This window comes from Penicillium pulvis (assembly GCF_028828015.1).
Source record: "Penicillium pulvis strain IBT 33274 chromosome Unknown contig_5_segment0_segment0, whole genome shotgun sequence".
Taxonomy (NCBI): Eukaryota; Fungi; Ascomycota; class Eurotiomycetes; order Eurotiales; family Aspergillaceae; genus Penicillium; species Penicillium pulvis.
Window position 1 is genome coordinate 2,647,177 of NW_026643078.1, and position 15,551 is coordinate 2,662,727.

Genomic DNA, 15,551 nt, shown 5'->3' on the forward strand with positions numbered 1-15,551 from the left:
AACTAGCGTCCGAGCCCCATCAACCTCGTGTTTCCGAACCTGTTACCCCTTTGGGACTCCAGTTCGAGCCCCTTGGCATGGTTTACAGAGGAAAGCCCAGTCTGGGCTGCGCTTCGTGTCGAAAACGGCGACTGATTGTACGTGGGCGCTCCTGTGGCTGAGTGACAGCTCATTGACTCGATAGTGCGATCGACAAAACCCGTGTTCGCAATGTACCCGAGCGAACAAGGAGTGTGGGGGCTATCGAGATCCCAATACCCTGAGGATTTATGATCAGAGTAAAGAGGTTGCCGTGAAGGCTCAATCTCGGCGAGCTGTCGTTCGGTCCAAGTCAACTTCTCCGGAAACATCGATGTCCCCATCAATAATTCTCGAACCGATCTCGATTGATGAGAAGGCGACATCTCACATTTTCACATTCTTTGTCGGCAAACATGAAACTCGTGGAATTCTTTCATTTCTCCCGGACTTATTGAGCACGGACCCGTCTTTTACCCTTCAAACCACAGTCAAGGCCATTGGGCTGGCCAGCTTGTCGAGAATCCACAACTTACCTGAAATGCGGCGATTGGCGGGCCTCGAATATTGCAAAGCTTTGCTTTCGCTCAATAAAGCTCTGCAAAATCCAGACACGGCTAAGACGGACTCCACTTTGGGGACTGTAGCTCTGCTTTCCGTGTATGAGGTGAGATTCTTAGCTGACCATCATCTGACAAATCTAATCGTCCAACCAGATGGTATCAAGCCATGATATGGTATCGAATGACTTTGATATCATGGATGGTTGGTTGAATCATGTCCATGGAGCCATGAGGCTTCTCGAAATACGAGGCGTGGAGCAATTAGACTCTGACTTGGGAGTGGAGCTGTTCACAACAGTACGCTTACAGAATGTTAGTACTCTTTCTCCAATAGTGGGTCGCGTCTAATCTATGAGATATAGGCAATCAGTAGCGTGTTTTTCAGACGGCCCCTTCAGCACTCACCCACAATATCAGCAATATCGGAAGTCGCAAAAGCTCGACGCGACGAAAACTCTCAACCAATTGAACATTTCTACAATACACTAATTCAATTTAACGACCTTGCCACCGAGGTTAATGACGCCTCCCATGGAAAATATACAGTCGAAAATTTGGGAAGGTATATCGGAAAGGCTCTTCGCCTTGATGCCGACCTACGATCCTGGACAATGTCTCTCGGTCCTGGTTGGGCTTTTACCAGTATTCAAGAGCCGCTTTCTCAGAATGGCCACACCCCCTTTTACATGCGTGGCGACTCATACCACTCCTACTATAATGTCAACCTTGCCTCAATGTGGAATCACTTCCGCCAGACGCGTATTGTTCTCCACGAGATGATTCGCATAATGGCAGTACACTTGTACAAACTACGGAAAACATCCGAATGCGAACAGACAATCATTCAGTCCGTGACTATAATAAATCAGATGGTGGATGATATTTGCGCCAGTGTGCGGTTCCACTTCATATCGGATCAAGCTCGCTTTGGAGGCGCTATTCGTCTGCTGTGGCCTTTATTTATTTCGGCTAACGTTTCGCACGTAGACTCGGAGACTAAAGATTGGATCGCACAAACATTGGCCATGATTGGGAAGATTATGGGCGTTCATCTGGCTACCATCATGTCACAGCTTATACGCAAAGGAGAGTCGTTTGATATGATTCCTGGCACGTGAAACAGCGGGATTTGTTATAAACATGGACTTCGTCTGGTAAAAACAGGGAATTTCTCTTCAAGATAGATCTTGAATTGATCAGATAATCTAACCTGCCACAGTAACGTAGATGGCGCATTTCCTAAAACACAGTGTCAGCGATGCCCAATAAAGGAGCGACCGAGTCTCCTACCTCAACTGCTTCCGTTAAGAGTTTTTGACTGGACTGACACGTCCCATCTCGTGTTCGTGCGGCACCGACACGGAGGTCTGGTCTTTTCTCCCGCCAGGCCTAGGGTGTGGTACTGGTCCATCCCCGGCTTTTTCTCCCGCAGCTTGGTCGCGCTTCTTCTTCAGGTACATGAAAGGAAGGAAAAGGCACATATTGACAAGGTCTCGGTTGGCTAGCACAGATGGAGTGGAAGAAGAGATGATTGGTTTGAATGTGACTATAGGTATTAGGGCCCGGCGGCTAGGTGGTTGAATATCTGAAAAGGCCGATAAAACCCGTGGGATACATGTAGGGACTGGTGACATTTATATCCGACCAAGGCCCAAAAGACCATGTACGAAAACAAGCCTTGAAAGGTCAATCTGTAAGAGCATCTTTGGGCCCATTACCTATCAATCGAGAAATAATGTCAGCTTGCAATTCCAGGGGCCTTGCACGCGCTTTGCTGATCAGAGCTATTAGCTGGAACCCCGAAACGCTAGCCCAAATAGGCAAGCAGTTCAGAACTCTAACGTGGGGCCGTTCAGCCCAGCTCGCGTCGGTACCGGAAATAGGCAGCGTAGCAAAAGAGAGAGAAAAGTTGATTAACTTATCAGAATAGTGCTTGGATCCTGATAAGCAGAACGAATAGTCACTTCTATCCCAAACAGGAGGATTACGTGTCTCCAATCCCAAGGTGCTGATTCATGTTGATTCTCCTCCCCTTTGTACTAGTCGAAATTCCCAGCCATGGAGAAACAAGACTTTGGCGGTTTTCTTGCTTTTCAAAACATCGCCACTAAATAAGGGGCTTTAACCGACATGATTGTGGCCACCGATGCCGGTTCGCCGGCTCCGAACTCGACACAAGCCCGAGTTCGAGGTAAGACCTACCCAAATGCCGTGTGCCGAGCCTCTTTGATTTGATGTTTCGGGATTTGTCAACTATAAAACCACGTGAGCGGGAACTAAGCATCGAGATGTGTCATGAAGATCAATGCAAGACAGTCATAAACAGGGCCATCTCAGGCGGGGTCAAGTAAACCAATAATCTTCTCCAACCTTTCAGTATCAAATATGGAATCCTTCGACGGCGGAATCACCGGACACTATGTCCTCGAAAGCAGTTGTATTGATGCGTTTCGGATTGAAACATTAACAATTATCTATAGCTGTACAGGCTAAACAAAGGTCTGTTATAGTAATATTCACCGGTGAAATATGTCAGAAGTCTGTCGCAGAAGCAATGACCTCCCATGCGTTACAGACTTTCGACTTTGCCTCCGAATTGCCTCGGATCGCTTGCACCCCATCGGCTCCTAGAGGAAGGCATGGTGGTAGAGTCATGCCCTCACATCTTCCCTCACCTTTCACGGCCTTGATGATAATGTCAGCCGCCTTGCGAGGGTCTCCAGGTTGATTCCCATCTCCATCCTTGCAAAAATCACTCCTTCAAATTAGGGTATCATGTTTGGCGCTCTGCATAAAACATTTCGTGGGGTCCACACATTAGTCCGAAAAAGTCCCGGTGTAAGCATACAGGTGCGAGACCAAAAGGCGTACTTTCGGCCGCAATATTGGGGACTAGAGATTCGAGCAACCCTTTTGCGCCGCTGTAGGTGCTAGCTCCAGGGACATGAAAAGAACCGTTCCAGTTCCCCTGCTGCGCATAGAAGGCAAAAAGCACGGGGTAGATCAAGAGGATCAATTGCATTGGTGCGGAGACTGCGCACTAGGGATGCCTCGCTATGCGGAGTCAGAATAAATCCCAGGAAATTAGACCAACAGGGTCCGCCAGTCAGGTAATCAGGCATACGAACTCGACTGAAAACCACAATCACTATTGCAGCCGCTTTGTCCGGATGCTGTAAAGGAATTCTCGGATGAGCACGCCGCCACAGGAATGGCCTAGAAGATAGGCTGAGGGGAGCTCTATCAATGCAGCGTCGGGCAAATTTGAGTTTGATGGCTAGTTTGGGAAAGTCAGGGCCAACGAATAAGCCTCGCTGTGCCCGTATCCTGCTCTGTCGTAGCCTCGAAGGTGTAGACGCATATTTTGTCGGCGATGAGTCAATGAGCCGCCGCCCATTCGCTTCGAATGCCCCTAAACATACATTAACAATTACTGGAAGCTATGCGGCTCGGTGGATGATTTGTCTGGTTCCCTGACGCGAAAATGCACACGTTACGGTCCTCGATCAAATCCATACCATCGCGAGTTCCGGAATTGCAGCAATAATTGTGATTCAGGCGTTTTGTTGGCAAAGAGGGCTGTGAGATGTTGGTCGTCTGATGGAAAATCAAGGAAAAGGCTCAAAAGTCAGCATGGTGTTGTGTAAGCCGCGGGTGCGACGCGTCCGAAGTTCGGCTAGTGGGGTTGATATGAAAATTGAATGATCATCACGAAACCACTGATATTCGGTGCGAGATACTAACGTGATATTATAAAGCAAGTCTACTGATAGCTCTCGAGTTCCTCGGGACATTCACAGACAAGGGAAGTGCATCCAGCCAGCATTCGTCATCATGATGCTAACAGGGGTGCTGCACGGGTATTCTACTCCTGACGGTGTTCATGGCATGCTATTCGGAAGCTTGGCTAAACGAGTCGAAGGTTCCAGCGACCACAAGGTATGAGTACAATTGTAGATTGGACTTATCGACCATTCGACAGTGTCAGCTGAGTCATTGAATAACAGATCAATTAAAATATTCTGTTGGCAGCAAAAATTGCACAATAAGAGACGCTTTGCTGTCAGTCATGTCAGCAAGGCTCATCGAGACAGTTGAGGTGAACTTACCTGTTGAATGCATCGATTGCATCCTAAGAGACACCTCCATCTGGAGCTTCCGCCGGCCACTTAGAGACGTCAGTGCAACACCAGGTTAATGTTGAAGGAAGACTTAGCTCATCGACCGACCAGATAGCCACCATAAGTCTTTGAGGATCCTCGGCTCGGCTCGGCTCGGTCCTGATATATGGATCTGGCTGACAAAACGTTCAATCAACGTTCCACCAACCGACAGCGTCAGCTAGGGCCATGAAAATAGGCCCGGGGACTTCCCTGTTAGCTTGCAATGACTGCGTCGTAAGAGACCAATTCCTGCCAGCCATGTCAGTCAGACTTTAAAGACAGACAAATCAAATGAACTTACAGGTCGGATGCACCGAGTGCGCTTCAAGAGGCACTTTCCTGTCGACCATGCCGGTCTGTCATGTGAGTCGAAGCTGCATGCCGGTGATATTAGCCAAGCTCAACATGACAGAGCAGATTGGGAAGCTAACAGGTCGGATGCACCGAGTGCACTTCAAGAGGCGCTTTCCTGTTGGCCATGCCGGCCTGCCATGTGGGTCGATGCTGTATGTCGGTGATGTTAGTCAAGCTCAAGCTGATCGGGAAAGTGTAGATTGGGAAGCTTACATGTCGAATGCACCGAGTGCGCTTTAAGAGGCGCTTTCCTGTTGACCATGCCGGTCTGCCATGTGGGTCGATGCTGTATGTCGGTGATGTTAGTCAAGCTCAAGCTCATCAGGAAAGTGTAGATTGGGAAGCTTACATATCGAATGCACCGAGTGCGCTTCAAGAGGCGCTTTCCTGTTGGCCATGCCGGCCCGCCATGTCGGTCGATGCTGCATGTCGGTGATGTTAGCCAAGTATCATTATGACAGAGCAGATCGGGAAGCGTACATGTCGATCGCAACGAGTGCACCATAAGAGACGCTTTCCTGCCGCAACAAAGTAGAATCTAGCTGTGATCCATCAGCGTAACGGGGGCAGGAATCCAAGGATTCCTGCAAGAAAAATAGACGTAATGACTGTGAGTAATGATGGAACGCAGCAAATGACAAAGCAAAATGGAACGCAGCAAATCGAACACAGTAGCAATGGAACGCAGCAAATCGAATTCGGTAGCAATGGAACGCAGCAAGCCAAACACATAAAAATGGGACGCAACAAACTCGAACACAGCAAAACTGAAACCAATGAAACACAAAAAGAGCCGATGCCACTCCCGGAAGCACAAAGTCCATACACATCAATACAAAGCGAAGTCAATGAGTTCCAATACACGCGGCGCCACAACCAATGAGTATCCAAAAGGAATTTCGACTGGTGCACAAACGTAGTGCTTTCATGGCAGGTGCTAGATCTCGACCACAGGCAATGCTCACGGTTTCAACCAAGTCAACAGAAGCATGAATCCAACGCACGCAACGCCACAACCTATGGCCTTTCTAATCGAAATCGATTCAGACTGACAGGTGACCACTCTGTGGTACTTTTGTGAACGGTGCTGGAGATCAAGTTCATCGGGTGTAGGGGCCGCAGGGTCAAAACACCAGGACTGGTAAACACGCTTCTGAATGGGCGGGAACAGGGCACAGGCAGGAGGCGGGCAAGGGTGATACATAGGCTTTCGGGCTCGCTGTTGCATCCACCGCTCGACTACGACCACCTCTTCCTCACCGAAGTGAACGCGGCGGTCGTGAGCCGATGTGCGGGGTGCGCCAGACACCTTCATGATACTTTGGGGCTTCTGCGGCATCCATCGCTCGACTTCGACCACCTTTGCATCACCGAAGTGAACGCTGCGGTCGAGAGCCGATGTGCGGGGAGCTTTAGTCGCCTTCAAAATACCTGCCATCACAGGAGCACCATGGGGGGGAGGGGGAGGAAGGAGAGGAGAAGGAACACTTGCAAACAACAGGTTGCTACGGACTCGGTCAACTTCCCGCAGATACGCAACTCTGGCCAAGATGACCTTGCGATCGTTGGGATAGCGCCGGAGCGATTCAAAACCAGTGCGCTTGGAACCTGGGATGGGTGACAGGCGGCGGCGGAGCGGAGGATTCAAACCTGGGAACCAGAAGAGGGGCTTCGGCTGCTCCTTCTTGACACCGCAAGTCGGATACAGCCTCAGCTGAGGAGGCAAGTCGAAAATCGAAGGCTGAACCATCGTGCCGAAATACCGGGCGGAGGCGGAAAGGGAAGAAAAAAGGGGGGGAAACGGACAGCAGGGACTTCTCAAAAGAAGTAATCGCAAGCAACAAGAGGGGAGAGCCAAACGTCAAGAACGAAGTTCGAGGGTAATAGCAGTACAACCAGATGATGCGGAGGGGGAAGAGAAGAAGAGGAAAGGAAATCACAACAAGAGAAGTTATAGACCACAGCACTTCCCAAACGGGAAGGCACCAACCTTCCTCATGGCAACAGGCAACTAAGGACCAGCACTCATCATGACAACTCGCCATGACAACCTCAACGTCAAACGGCAATCACAACAATATCATCCCAGCTACTTGAGCAACGACAACTGCCATAGAGATCCAGCGTCCTATTTCCGCTGTTCCCATCCACATTTGAAGCTTCTAGGCCATCACCATCTTGCCTGTTACTTTTTTTACACAAACCCTCACTTTCAACACCTAGTCAATATAACATACTCATGACTTTCACCTTGCTTGGAGGGATTTAAATCAAAGATTTAACCTTCACAATTAGCTGGATTCCAGATATTCAATTTTATATTCTATTCTTGACTTAGGGTTACTGCATTCTCCCGCAGCACAGTGTCTGCCCTACGTATGCGGGCAACCTTAATTTCAGCCTCCCGTTTGTCTTTCAATACACATGGGCAACTGAGTAGGTACGTCTGTCATCTTACGTATAAATACGTAGCCTCATTTCTTATTGCAGCTGTCATTGAAGTATATTCGTTCGACTGCAACGGATGCTGAATACTACACTTCAAAGCTGCAGTTGACAACGTAATAAAATGATCTCAGTCCAGCAGAGATAGAAACAGCATTTGTTTGAATTTTAATAACCTGCACATTGCAAGAGATCATCGATATCTCTCGACATCATACGTCTACGTCGGCCATGGTCAGTGTCGTGCCGGTAATGACGTCATCTTAGACCCTGGACAAATTTCAAAACCAACCAACATGGATCACCCCAGATGTACCCTCAGTATCTTCACCTGATTCTCATTTGCAAACCTGATTCTGGAATAACACTACCATCACCTTACTGACCTGGCAATCAAGACCACGGATTAAGGAAATTGCGGCCCGGTCAATCGGCCCAAGCACGCGATTTATTTCTTTCTTAATTCTGCCGATCGCAGCACTTGAATCTGTGACCAATTCGATGCCCAGACATATGCATGATCCCTGCGACACAAACCTTTCAGTATGACAGAGGTGGATCTTCTTGCGAAGCTTCGTGAGGCGATCAAGTGAGTGTATAATTACTCCTCATGTCCCCTATTCGTCCAATCTAATCCTAGCAGAGGACCCCATGCAGCCATCCACCGAATGAACATCTCGAGGATCAGCCTCTGTGTACCTCCTCAAACCCTCCGACCCACCCTATATGCGTTGGGATTATCGCGCTATGCCGAAATATTCTATGGACTGGAGGAGGAGTGGGTCGCATTCATTGGTGACCCGACAGATTGGATCGGGGAGGAATCGGTCGATCGCACCCCCGATTCGTCGCTTGACAGCAGTCAGCGCATGAAATCCCTGTTGCGTATTCTTTATGTGCCCGAACTCCTACGGACAAGGTCTCTGCAAGCCGATCTTTCGTTCTTACAGTCCGTGGACCCGAGCAGTACGGAGCTGATTCGTGAACAAAATCCTGGACTGGAGATCAGACGATACATTCATGACCACGTGGGGCAACACCCTCATCTCCTCGTGGCTTGGATCTGGATCTTGTATTCGGCTGTTCTGTATGGGGGCCGCGAGCTCCGATCGCAACTTCTCAAGGCTGGACCAGAATTCTGGGACTTATCGGCGACCGAACTCAAGGCTCATAGAACGCCCTGTCCGTTGTCCTTTTGGCACATCGATGATGATAGTGCCGTCAAAGCCAGATTTCGAACATTGATGGTTGATGTCGACCGTTTATTGACACTCCAAGAACAACAGGATATTCTCAACGAGTCGCTTAAAATTTTCCAGAAGCTCGAATTATTGACTTTGAGCTTAGATGAGGAAGCGAAACAAACCAATCTTTGAATCATGGGCGCCACCGATTTCACACGAACACGAACACGAACACGAACATCCCTTTATTGCATTATTCATGGCTTCATGGTATCATTTTTGTGTCTGCACTGTCTATTGTCATGAGCAGTTTGATGTACATAAAACTCTTTCCACGGTACGACTGCGATACATCGCACCCGTTAATCAGATGATACCCAACACAAACCGCGTCCAAAATTTCAACCTTTGAAGAAATTCAGTTATCTTCACCTCCTTCTACTGGCCTATGCACAATTTCAGGACTATGTCAGTATATTTATTGCGCTATCTAACAAACATCGTGGCATTTCCAAGTCTAAACGAGCGTCTTCGCATGATAATCATGATTTCATAAGCCATATTTGAGGCTTCGCCTTCCGTGACATAATATCTCCCAGACCGAACTCTTTGTTTGATTTAGCAGCCAAGTTGTCCGTGGTTGTTGCTGATGCACTTGTCTAGGCATCCAATATGTCAGTTCGAGCTCTCGCAATATCGGATTATCTAACTCACTCAAATCGATTTGGGTGCGGACAAAACGGTGACCCTCAGCAACGTTGCGACACATGCACTCCATCTCGGTATTGCCTCGGAGGGTGCAGTTGATGCAAGAACCTTGGTAGTTACCACTGCAAGAAGTTAGAAAGGTACACTGCGATCCTCATTTATCTCGAACTTACTTCTTTCCGCACTATAGAATAGTTAGTCTCATGTTGAACCCTCAACTCCAAAGGAATGACTTACTTTTAGGGATCCTTTGTTGTTTTTGATGCATCGGTTAAGGTCGATGCTGCTTTGAGTCATAGTCCCCTGCTCATATTCACGGCAATCGGCGGAGAGTGTATTGCCAAAGCTTTCGATGTTCTCGCAGGTGTTTGCGAACTTGGAGCCAGAAACGGCCATGACGAAGAGGGAGATCATCCCAAGGCTCTTCACGGAGAACTGCATGATTGTTGATTGGAGAGGTTGAGGTTTATTTTGGAAATTGAGATGATTTGTGTTGATGATGAGAATCATAATGTGGGTGATATTCCATCTTATTTATATTGTCGCTTGGCCGTAGTGAGATGCTCAGAGCTACAGACTGATGCGCTGACTTGCAAGAGCTCTCGGTTCTCCTTGCTTGGACCAAAGCTCGTATCAGAGGTCCTGAGTCAACTGAAGGTCACTTGAGGTCACAGTGCATCGGGTCTCGGCAAATCTGGAAGTGACGTCGTAGCTTCAAGCGCAGATAGAGCCATTGTGCTAAAACTCTTGCCATAGCAAACGATCTCATTCCAGAAATATCGATTTAAGCACAGTTAGGATAGGATTCTCAAAGGGTAGCACTCAAGCTTTTGATCATTCCTTATCAAGCATATATCCTATTACTATCAATTTACCAAGAGCCATCTCTAATCTAGCGGTGATAGCTTTCTCCGTCATTCTTCTATCCAGGGGCAGTGGATCCCACGGTGATCCCTGCAAGGGGCCGAGTCCCCACGAACATCAATGCAGCGAGCACTCCGCAATAATCATTAGCTCATCTCCAAGACCAAGCCAATGAAGATCCAAGACATACGCTATGACACTAAAATATGTGCCACTGCATGGCATGGGCAGAGCTTTAGACGCACGTTCGCGAGCGCAGCCTTGCGCCACCAGCATTCCCCACGCCAGACTCGTGTGGAAAACCTGAAAGCTCTCCATTGAGCATTTCTGTATGAGGCTAATCCATGTGGTTTCTCCAGTCCCCCTTGTTGGTTTCTCGGTGTTATGTTATCTTCGGTTTAGGATACCCTTTACGTCAGCAAACAGCCAAAACTCGGTCGCACGGTGTTGCTATAAAATCAAACACAATTTATTTCGATGGTTTTTTCTCTGAATTATCCACACTGGCTGATAATATTGTGCTCTGCAACCAATAGTGAAAGATTGTCACAGCTAAAGCTATTATGGATCCAGCCAAGAACCGAGGGATGAACTCTCCACGACTTTATCTGCACAACGTGAGGGCGAGGAATGAACACACAGACCGTCGTAGATAGCTCTTGGTAAAGCTCTTGCTTTCACCCTATTTACTCACATGATTCACACTAACTACGACTTCGGGAATGAGGGTGCAACACACCCATGACTATTCTCCATCTGGCTGCCAAGAGTGGTTTTATCCGTCCAACCCAGCCTGACCTTCAACCATATCCACATTTACCCGCCAATGAACCAGACTTTCCAGGTCAAGGCTGAATCTCTTGGATATCAAACTTGGCTTCCATTCAGGCTCAAACCTAGAAGGCCGGCTTCAGGTATCATAGAGCGCGACATCCACGCATTCATTGGCAGGAATGAACCGCGGCGCATTCCGCGATAATCTCTACACGGAGAGGTAGTCCATTACCTGGAAAGCAACAGCTCCTGCTCACTGTCATCCATTTTCCTGGTCGCATTTTCTTTATCTTTCTTTTCCTGCAAGCTTATGCCCCCCTAATAATCCGGAGACTCCGCCGTGCCCTAGAGAATCCGGGGAAGGGACTAGTAAGTGGGGCCTGTCATGCTAGCGTCGGTCTACTGGTCTCGCTTCTTCAGGTTTACCGTGGCAATCCAATGGAGGGCCACGGGGCCTTACCTAAAACGCATTAGACTCATTAATTCTCGTATCATCTTCCGTTCTCTCGCCTCATAGCCAATCGCTTCGAAACGCCCAGCGCCCCTACTCCTAATGTCCCCGGCCACTTTGGCTTCATAGGCGAGCTGACAATCAGAGACACTGGCCATAGAAGCTTTTTGTCACGCCTTATGACCCTTGTATTTATTTTAGCCTGAATAGAATCTCCAGGTCCAGGTGTTCGAGATCGGGAAAAGGGCCTCATCCCGGTGCTGGATCACATTATCTGAAGAAGAGGATTGGATGTGGGGAGAGCCACCCGTGGCCTGCAAGCTTATCCACACCATGATGGTTTGTTGCTAAATTAATTGCTAGCGTCAAGACCCTTGATTTTATCCTATTTTGCCGCTAAACTAGACCCTGGCTGTCATGCTGATTGTCGCCTCGGCTCTCTTAAATACTTTCGCGTTCCCTCGCTGATGGACTACAATTAGAGCCTAACTTGCTGGCTTATCACCATATTTCCTGAGCCCTTCATACTCCATAACCTCAGGTTATAGGTCACCATCACGATGGGCAAGGACACTTTCGAGCTGGCGGGCCAGCAATGGCCAAAGGTCACTTGGTATAAAATGAAGGGAATGCGCTTCGTCTATCTTACTCTGTGGGCGGCTATGATCACCTCCGCTACGAACGGTGAGCATCTCATACCATTTTATTGAACTTTCCTCGCTGACAATCAAATTCAGGATACGATGGTTCATTGATGAATGGATTGGAAGCTATGGCATCCTGGAATAAATGTATGTTTTCTCCATGAGCGAACCTGATCCTTTCTAATCCTCGTTTCCAGCCTACAATAACCCCCAAGGCGCCACTCTTGGACTTCTCGCTGCTTCCATGTCTATCGGATCGATGCTTTCCATTCCTGTGGTACCATATGTTGCCGATATGGCGGGTAGACGTGCTGGTGTTGTTACTGGGTGCATCATTATGCTGTTTGGTGTTGCGATGGTCTCGATTGGCTACCACATTGCCTTATTTGTGGTCGGTCGCATTGTTCTTGGATTTGGGCTTGGAATCGCGCAGGTCGGTTCACTCTTTGTCTTTCTCTATCGCAATTGCTGACAGCTGCAGGAATGTTCCCCTCTGCTCGTAACCGAGTTGGTCCATCCCCAACACCGAGCTGTCTATAGCTCCATTTATAACTCCCTGTGGTACGTGGGAAGCTTGATTGGCGCGTGCGTCGCTTTGGGTATGTTTTCTTGATCAAATGGCTATTTCATTTTCTCATGGAACTTCTAGGAACAAATCACATTATCGGAAGTGAATGGTCATGGCGCGTACCGTGTCTTTTGCAGGGTATTCCGTCTATTTGCCAGCTCGTATTTATCTGGTGAGCGACCCTACTATATTTGAATCGACGGCTCTAGACTGACTCTGAATCAGGACTGTGCCCGAGTCTCCTCGTTGGCTCATTTCAAAGGGAAAGCTTGCAAAGGCGAAGCAAGTGCTCGCCTACGTTCACGCTCAGGGCGATGAAGACGACGCATTAGTCAACGCGGAGTTTGATCAAATCCAACAGACCATCGCGCTGGAGAAGGAGCTCGAAAACAATGGCTGGTCCGAGTTCTGGTCTACTAAGGGTAATCGACACCGCTCGATCATTCTCATCTCGATTGGTTTCTTCTCCCAGTGGTCTGGAAATGGAATCGTGTCATACTTCCTGCCTACGGTATGACCTTGTTACTCGTTCCTTATCAAAAGTCAAACTGACAACACTAGGTTTTGAAAATGATCGGAATCACCAATAGCAACACCCAACTCACTATCAACCTCATTCTCAGCGCTGTCAACGTCGTATCTGCAACCGGCATCTGCTTCTTCGTGGATTACTTCGGTCGTCGCAAGCTCTTCCTGACATCCAGTGTCAGCATGCTCGTGTGCTTTATCGCGACTACTATTGCACTCGCTCGTTTCGACGCGGATCTGCCGAGTACCAACAGTAATGCAGCTCACACAGTTATCGCCTTCATCTTCCTCTTCTACATCTCATACAATATCGGATTCAGTGGCATGCTTGTCTCCTACTCCTCCGAGATTCTGCCATACCGTCTTCGTGCCAAGGGTCTAACTCTCATGTTCTTCTGCGTTGATCTTAGTCTTTGGTTCAACCAGTACGTCAACCCGATCGCCTTGCTAAACATTCACTGGAAATACTACATCTTCTACTGTGTTTTCTTGGTGTTTGAGATCTTTGTGGTTTGGAAATACTATATTGAGACGAAGGAGATTCCGTTGGAGGAGATTGTCAAGAAGTTCGATGGTGACAGCGCAGTTCTTGGTGGTGCTGCTGCCAGTGAGAAGATTCAACAGATTACTGGGCAAGCTACGGAATTTGATGGCGAGAAGGCTATTACGACACAGGTTGAATATCGCGTTTAGGTTGGAGGTACCGGAGAGGTTTAATGATTTGCTATTAATGGAATGAACCAGCCGGTGATGGTCTCTTGATTGAATATAACAGTCGACATCGACACTAATATCAACAATGCACACATCTTCGATTCTCTATGTCTAGCTTTACTTTCTCATATCACTTTATCTATGCGCGGCCTCGTATCGCGATACTTTCCTAGCTGAGATTTTCGGTCAATTCTATATGACATCATAATTCCGTTGTCCCACATGTCAGCGAACAACAGTCGTGTGCTTCGACTCCATAAAAGTCCAGACCTCAGTGATCAACTCTAGACCTGAAATTTCTTATTGAGCCTGGCCATTACCCCTCAGTGGAATAACAGCGGAGTCCGAACAGGATCCATCTCCCACCCCGAAGAACCAGGTCCACATTGCAGGGGTCAAAAGAGTCAAAGGGGGCTTAATTTGTAAAGATTTCGCAACCCTGACCCTCTTTGCCAAGTACGAAAATTCACTAAGAACTCTTGGCCCCGCAAGTACGTGGATTGCCTTTGGCCAGACCAAGCCTGTGGTTCTGAGGCGTTCGCTGGAATTTTAACTCCGATCTTAGTCAAGCATCTCTTGAGACATCGCTACGGTAGTAATTTCCGGCATCTCATGCAATGTGTCAAGTTGTATGATCACACGTGTGAGTACCGAGAATATCACCATGCCACATTTACGCGAGCGTGGATGATTGGGTGAAATACCGCACAGACAAAAAGAATCCAGGCACATTGGCATCATCCATGGCTCTGATGAAATTGAGCAATTGAAAAATTGGGTCACCAGGGGCTGATGCTGATTGGTGCAGGGTTAAGCCCTTTGTTTGCCAAGACTGTAGAGAAGTATTGTGATTGGCTGACATTGTCAGCTGTTCCTCCACTAAGCAGACCTTTCAACCAATCATACTGCTCTTTGCTTCTTGCCCTGAACCACAAGTGACGAATCCATAGAACAGAAAAACTCAACTCGCCAGTTAATCGACGTAAGCCTGAGCTGTAGCTTTTCAATTTTCCACTTTTTGTGTTTGGAAGAGTCCTTCAACAATGCGCAACCCAAAATCTACAACTTAATAGTACAGCTATAGAGAGATAATTCAAGACCATACGTCATGTAGCCCGCTGTACCGGTTCAGTTAATGAATCTATGATCACCAACGCTAGTGAAAAGTAGCCGGAGAACGTCCGGATTACCCACTATCCTCCGGTGCCGACGGAGGCCCACTGCGTTAATTCCTTCAATTGAGCCATCGCTACGGAGTAGATCTCCATTTTAACTGAAAAAACTTTAACGGCTGTGTCCACAATTAGGTTATGGCTGCATTGGACAGTTCAATTCCCCATACACACTTGTATCATCCAGTTCCACTCAAACTCCGGTGCCTTATTAAAGAGATACCATGTGACCTGACACAGACCACGATACACCACCCCCGCGCTTAAAGACTGAATAATGAGCATGCGGAGGTACACAATGTCTAAGAAAGCGGATCACCCATAATTCGAGTAACAGAGCTAGTCTTCTCCGCGAGTATACATTTACAATGCCGGGATTCTGTGGTTCCGTGGCTACTCTT

The 15,551-nt window shown here is 48.0% G+C and overlaps 7 protein-coding genes across 7 annotated transcripts; 4 read left to right on the forward strand and 3 right to left on the reverse strand.

The window, feature by feature from the left end:
* Nucleotides 1-17: 17 nt before the first annotated feature.
* Nucleotides 18-1,699, forward strand: N7503_007556 (Zn(II)2Cys6 transcription factor domain-containing protein; the record flags this gene model as incomplete). Its single annotated transcript, XM_057067103.1, has 4 exons — nt 18-137; nt 185-685; nt 735-893; nt 944-1,699. The coding sequence occupies exons 1-4, from the start codon at nt 78-80 to the stop codon at nt 1,697-1,699; spliced, it is 1,476 nt and encodes a 491-aa protein (XP_056920784.1). The 5' UTR covers nt 18-77.
* Nucleotides 1,700-3,113: 1,414 nt separating this feature from the next.
* N7503_007557 (uncharacterized protein) lies at nt 3,114-3,603 on the reverse strand (the record flags this gene model as incomplete). Its single annotated transcript, XM_057067104.1, has 2 exons — nt 3,114-3,323; nt 3,430-3,603. The coding sequence occupies 2 exons, from the start codon at nt 3,601-3,603 to the stop codon at nt 3,114-3,116; spliced, it is 384 nt and encodes a 127-aa protein (XP_056920785.1).
* A 2,099-nt stretch (nt 3,604-5,702) lies between these two features.
* Nucleotides 5,703-5,981, forward strand: N7503_007558 (uncharacterized protein; the record flags this gene model as incomplete). Its single annotated transcript, XM_057067105.1, has 1 exon — nt 5,703-5,981. The coding sequence occupies one exon, from the start codon at nt 5,703-5,705 to the stop codon at nt 5,979-5,981; it is 279 nt and encodes a 92-aa protein (XP_056920786.1).
* A 78-nt stretch (nt 5,982-6,059) lies between these two features.
* On the reverse strand, nt 6,060-6,848 carry N7503_007559 (uncharacterized protein; the record flags this gene model as incomplete). The annotated part of the gene is made up of 1 exon (XM_057067106.1): nt 6,060-6,848. The coding sequence occupies one exon, from the start codon at nt 6,846-6,848 to the stop codon at nt 6,060-6,062; it is 789 nt and encodes a 262-aa protein (XP_056920787.1).
* A 1,115-nt stretch (nt 6,849-7,963) lies between these two features.
* On the forward strand, nt 7,964-8,919 carry N7503_007560 (biliverdin-producing heme oxygenase; the record flags this gene model as incomplete). The annotated part of the gene is made up of 2 exons (XM_057067107.1): nt 7,964-8,132; nt 8,187-8,919. Exons 1-2 carry the CDS (start codon nt 8,089-8,091, stop codon nt 8,917-8,919), a joined length of 777 nt encoding a protein of 258 aa, XP_056920788.1. The 5' UTR covers nt 7,964-8,088.
* A 426-nt stretch (nt 8,920-9,345) lies between these two features.
* N7503_007561 (CVNH domain-containing protein) lies at nt 9,346-9,876 on the reverse strand (the record flags this gene model as incomplete). Its single annotated transcript, XM_057067108.1, has 4 exons — nt 9,346-9,386; nt 9,442-9,557; nt 9,609-9,619; nt 9,673-9,876. 4 exons carry the CDS (start codon nt 9,874-9,876, stop codon nt 9,346-9,348), a joined length of 372 nt encoding a protein of 123 aa, XP_056920789.1.
* A 2,208-nt stretch (nt 9,877-12,084) lies between these two features.
* On the forward strand, nt 12,085-13,957 carry N7503_007562 (hexose transporter protein; the record flags this gene model as incomplete). Its single annotated transcript, XM_057067109.1, has 7 exons — nt 12,085-12,208; nt 12,262-12,315; nt 12,366-12,601; nt 12,650-12,767; nt 12,818-12,908; nt 12,962-13,247; nt 13,298-13,957. The coding sequence occupies 7 exons, from the start codon at nt 12,085-12,087 to the stop codon at nt 13,955-13,957; spliced, it is 1,569 nt and encodes a 522-aa protein (XP_056920790.1).
* Between the last annotated feature and the right edge of the window lie 1,594 nt (nt 13,958-15,551).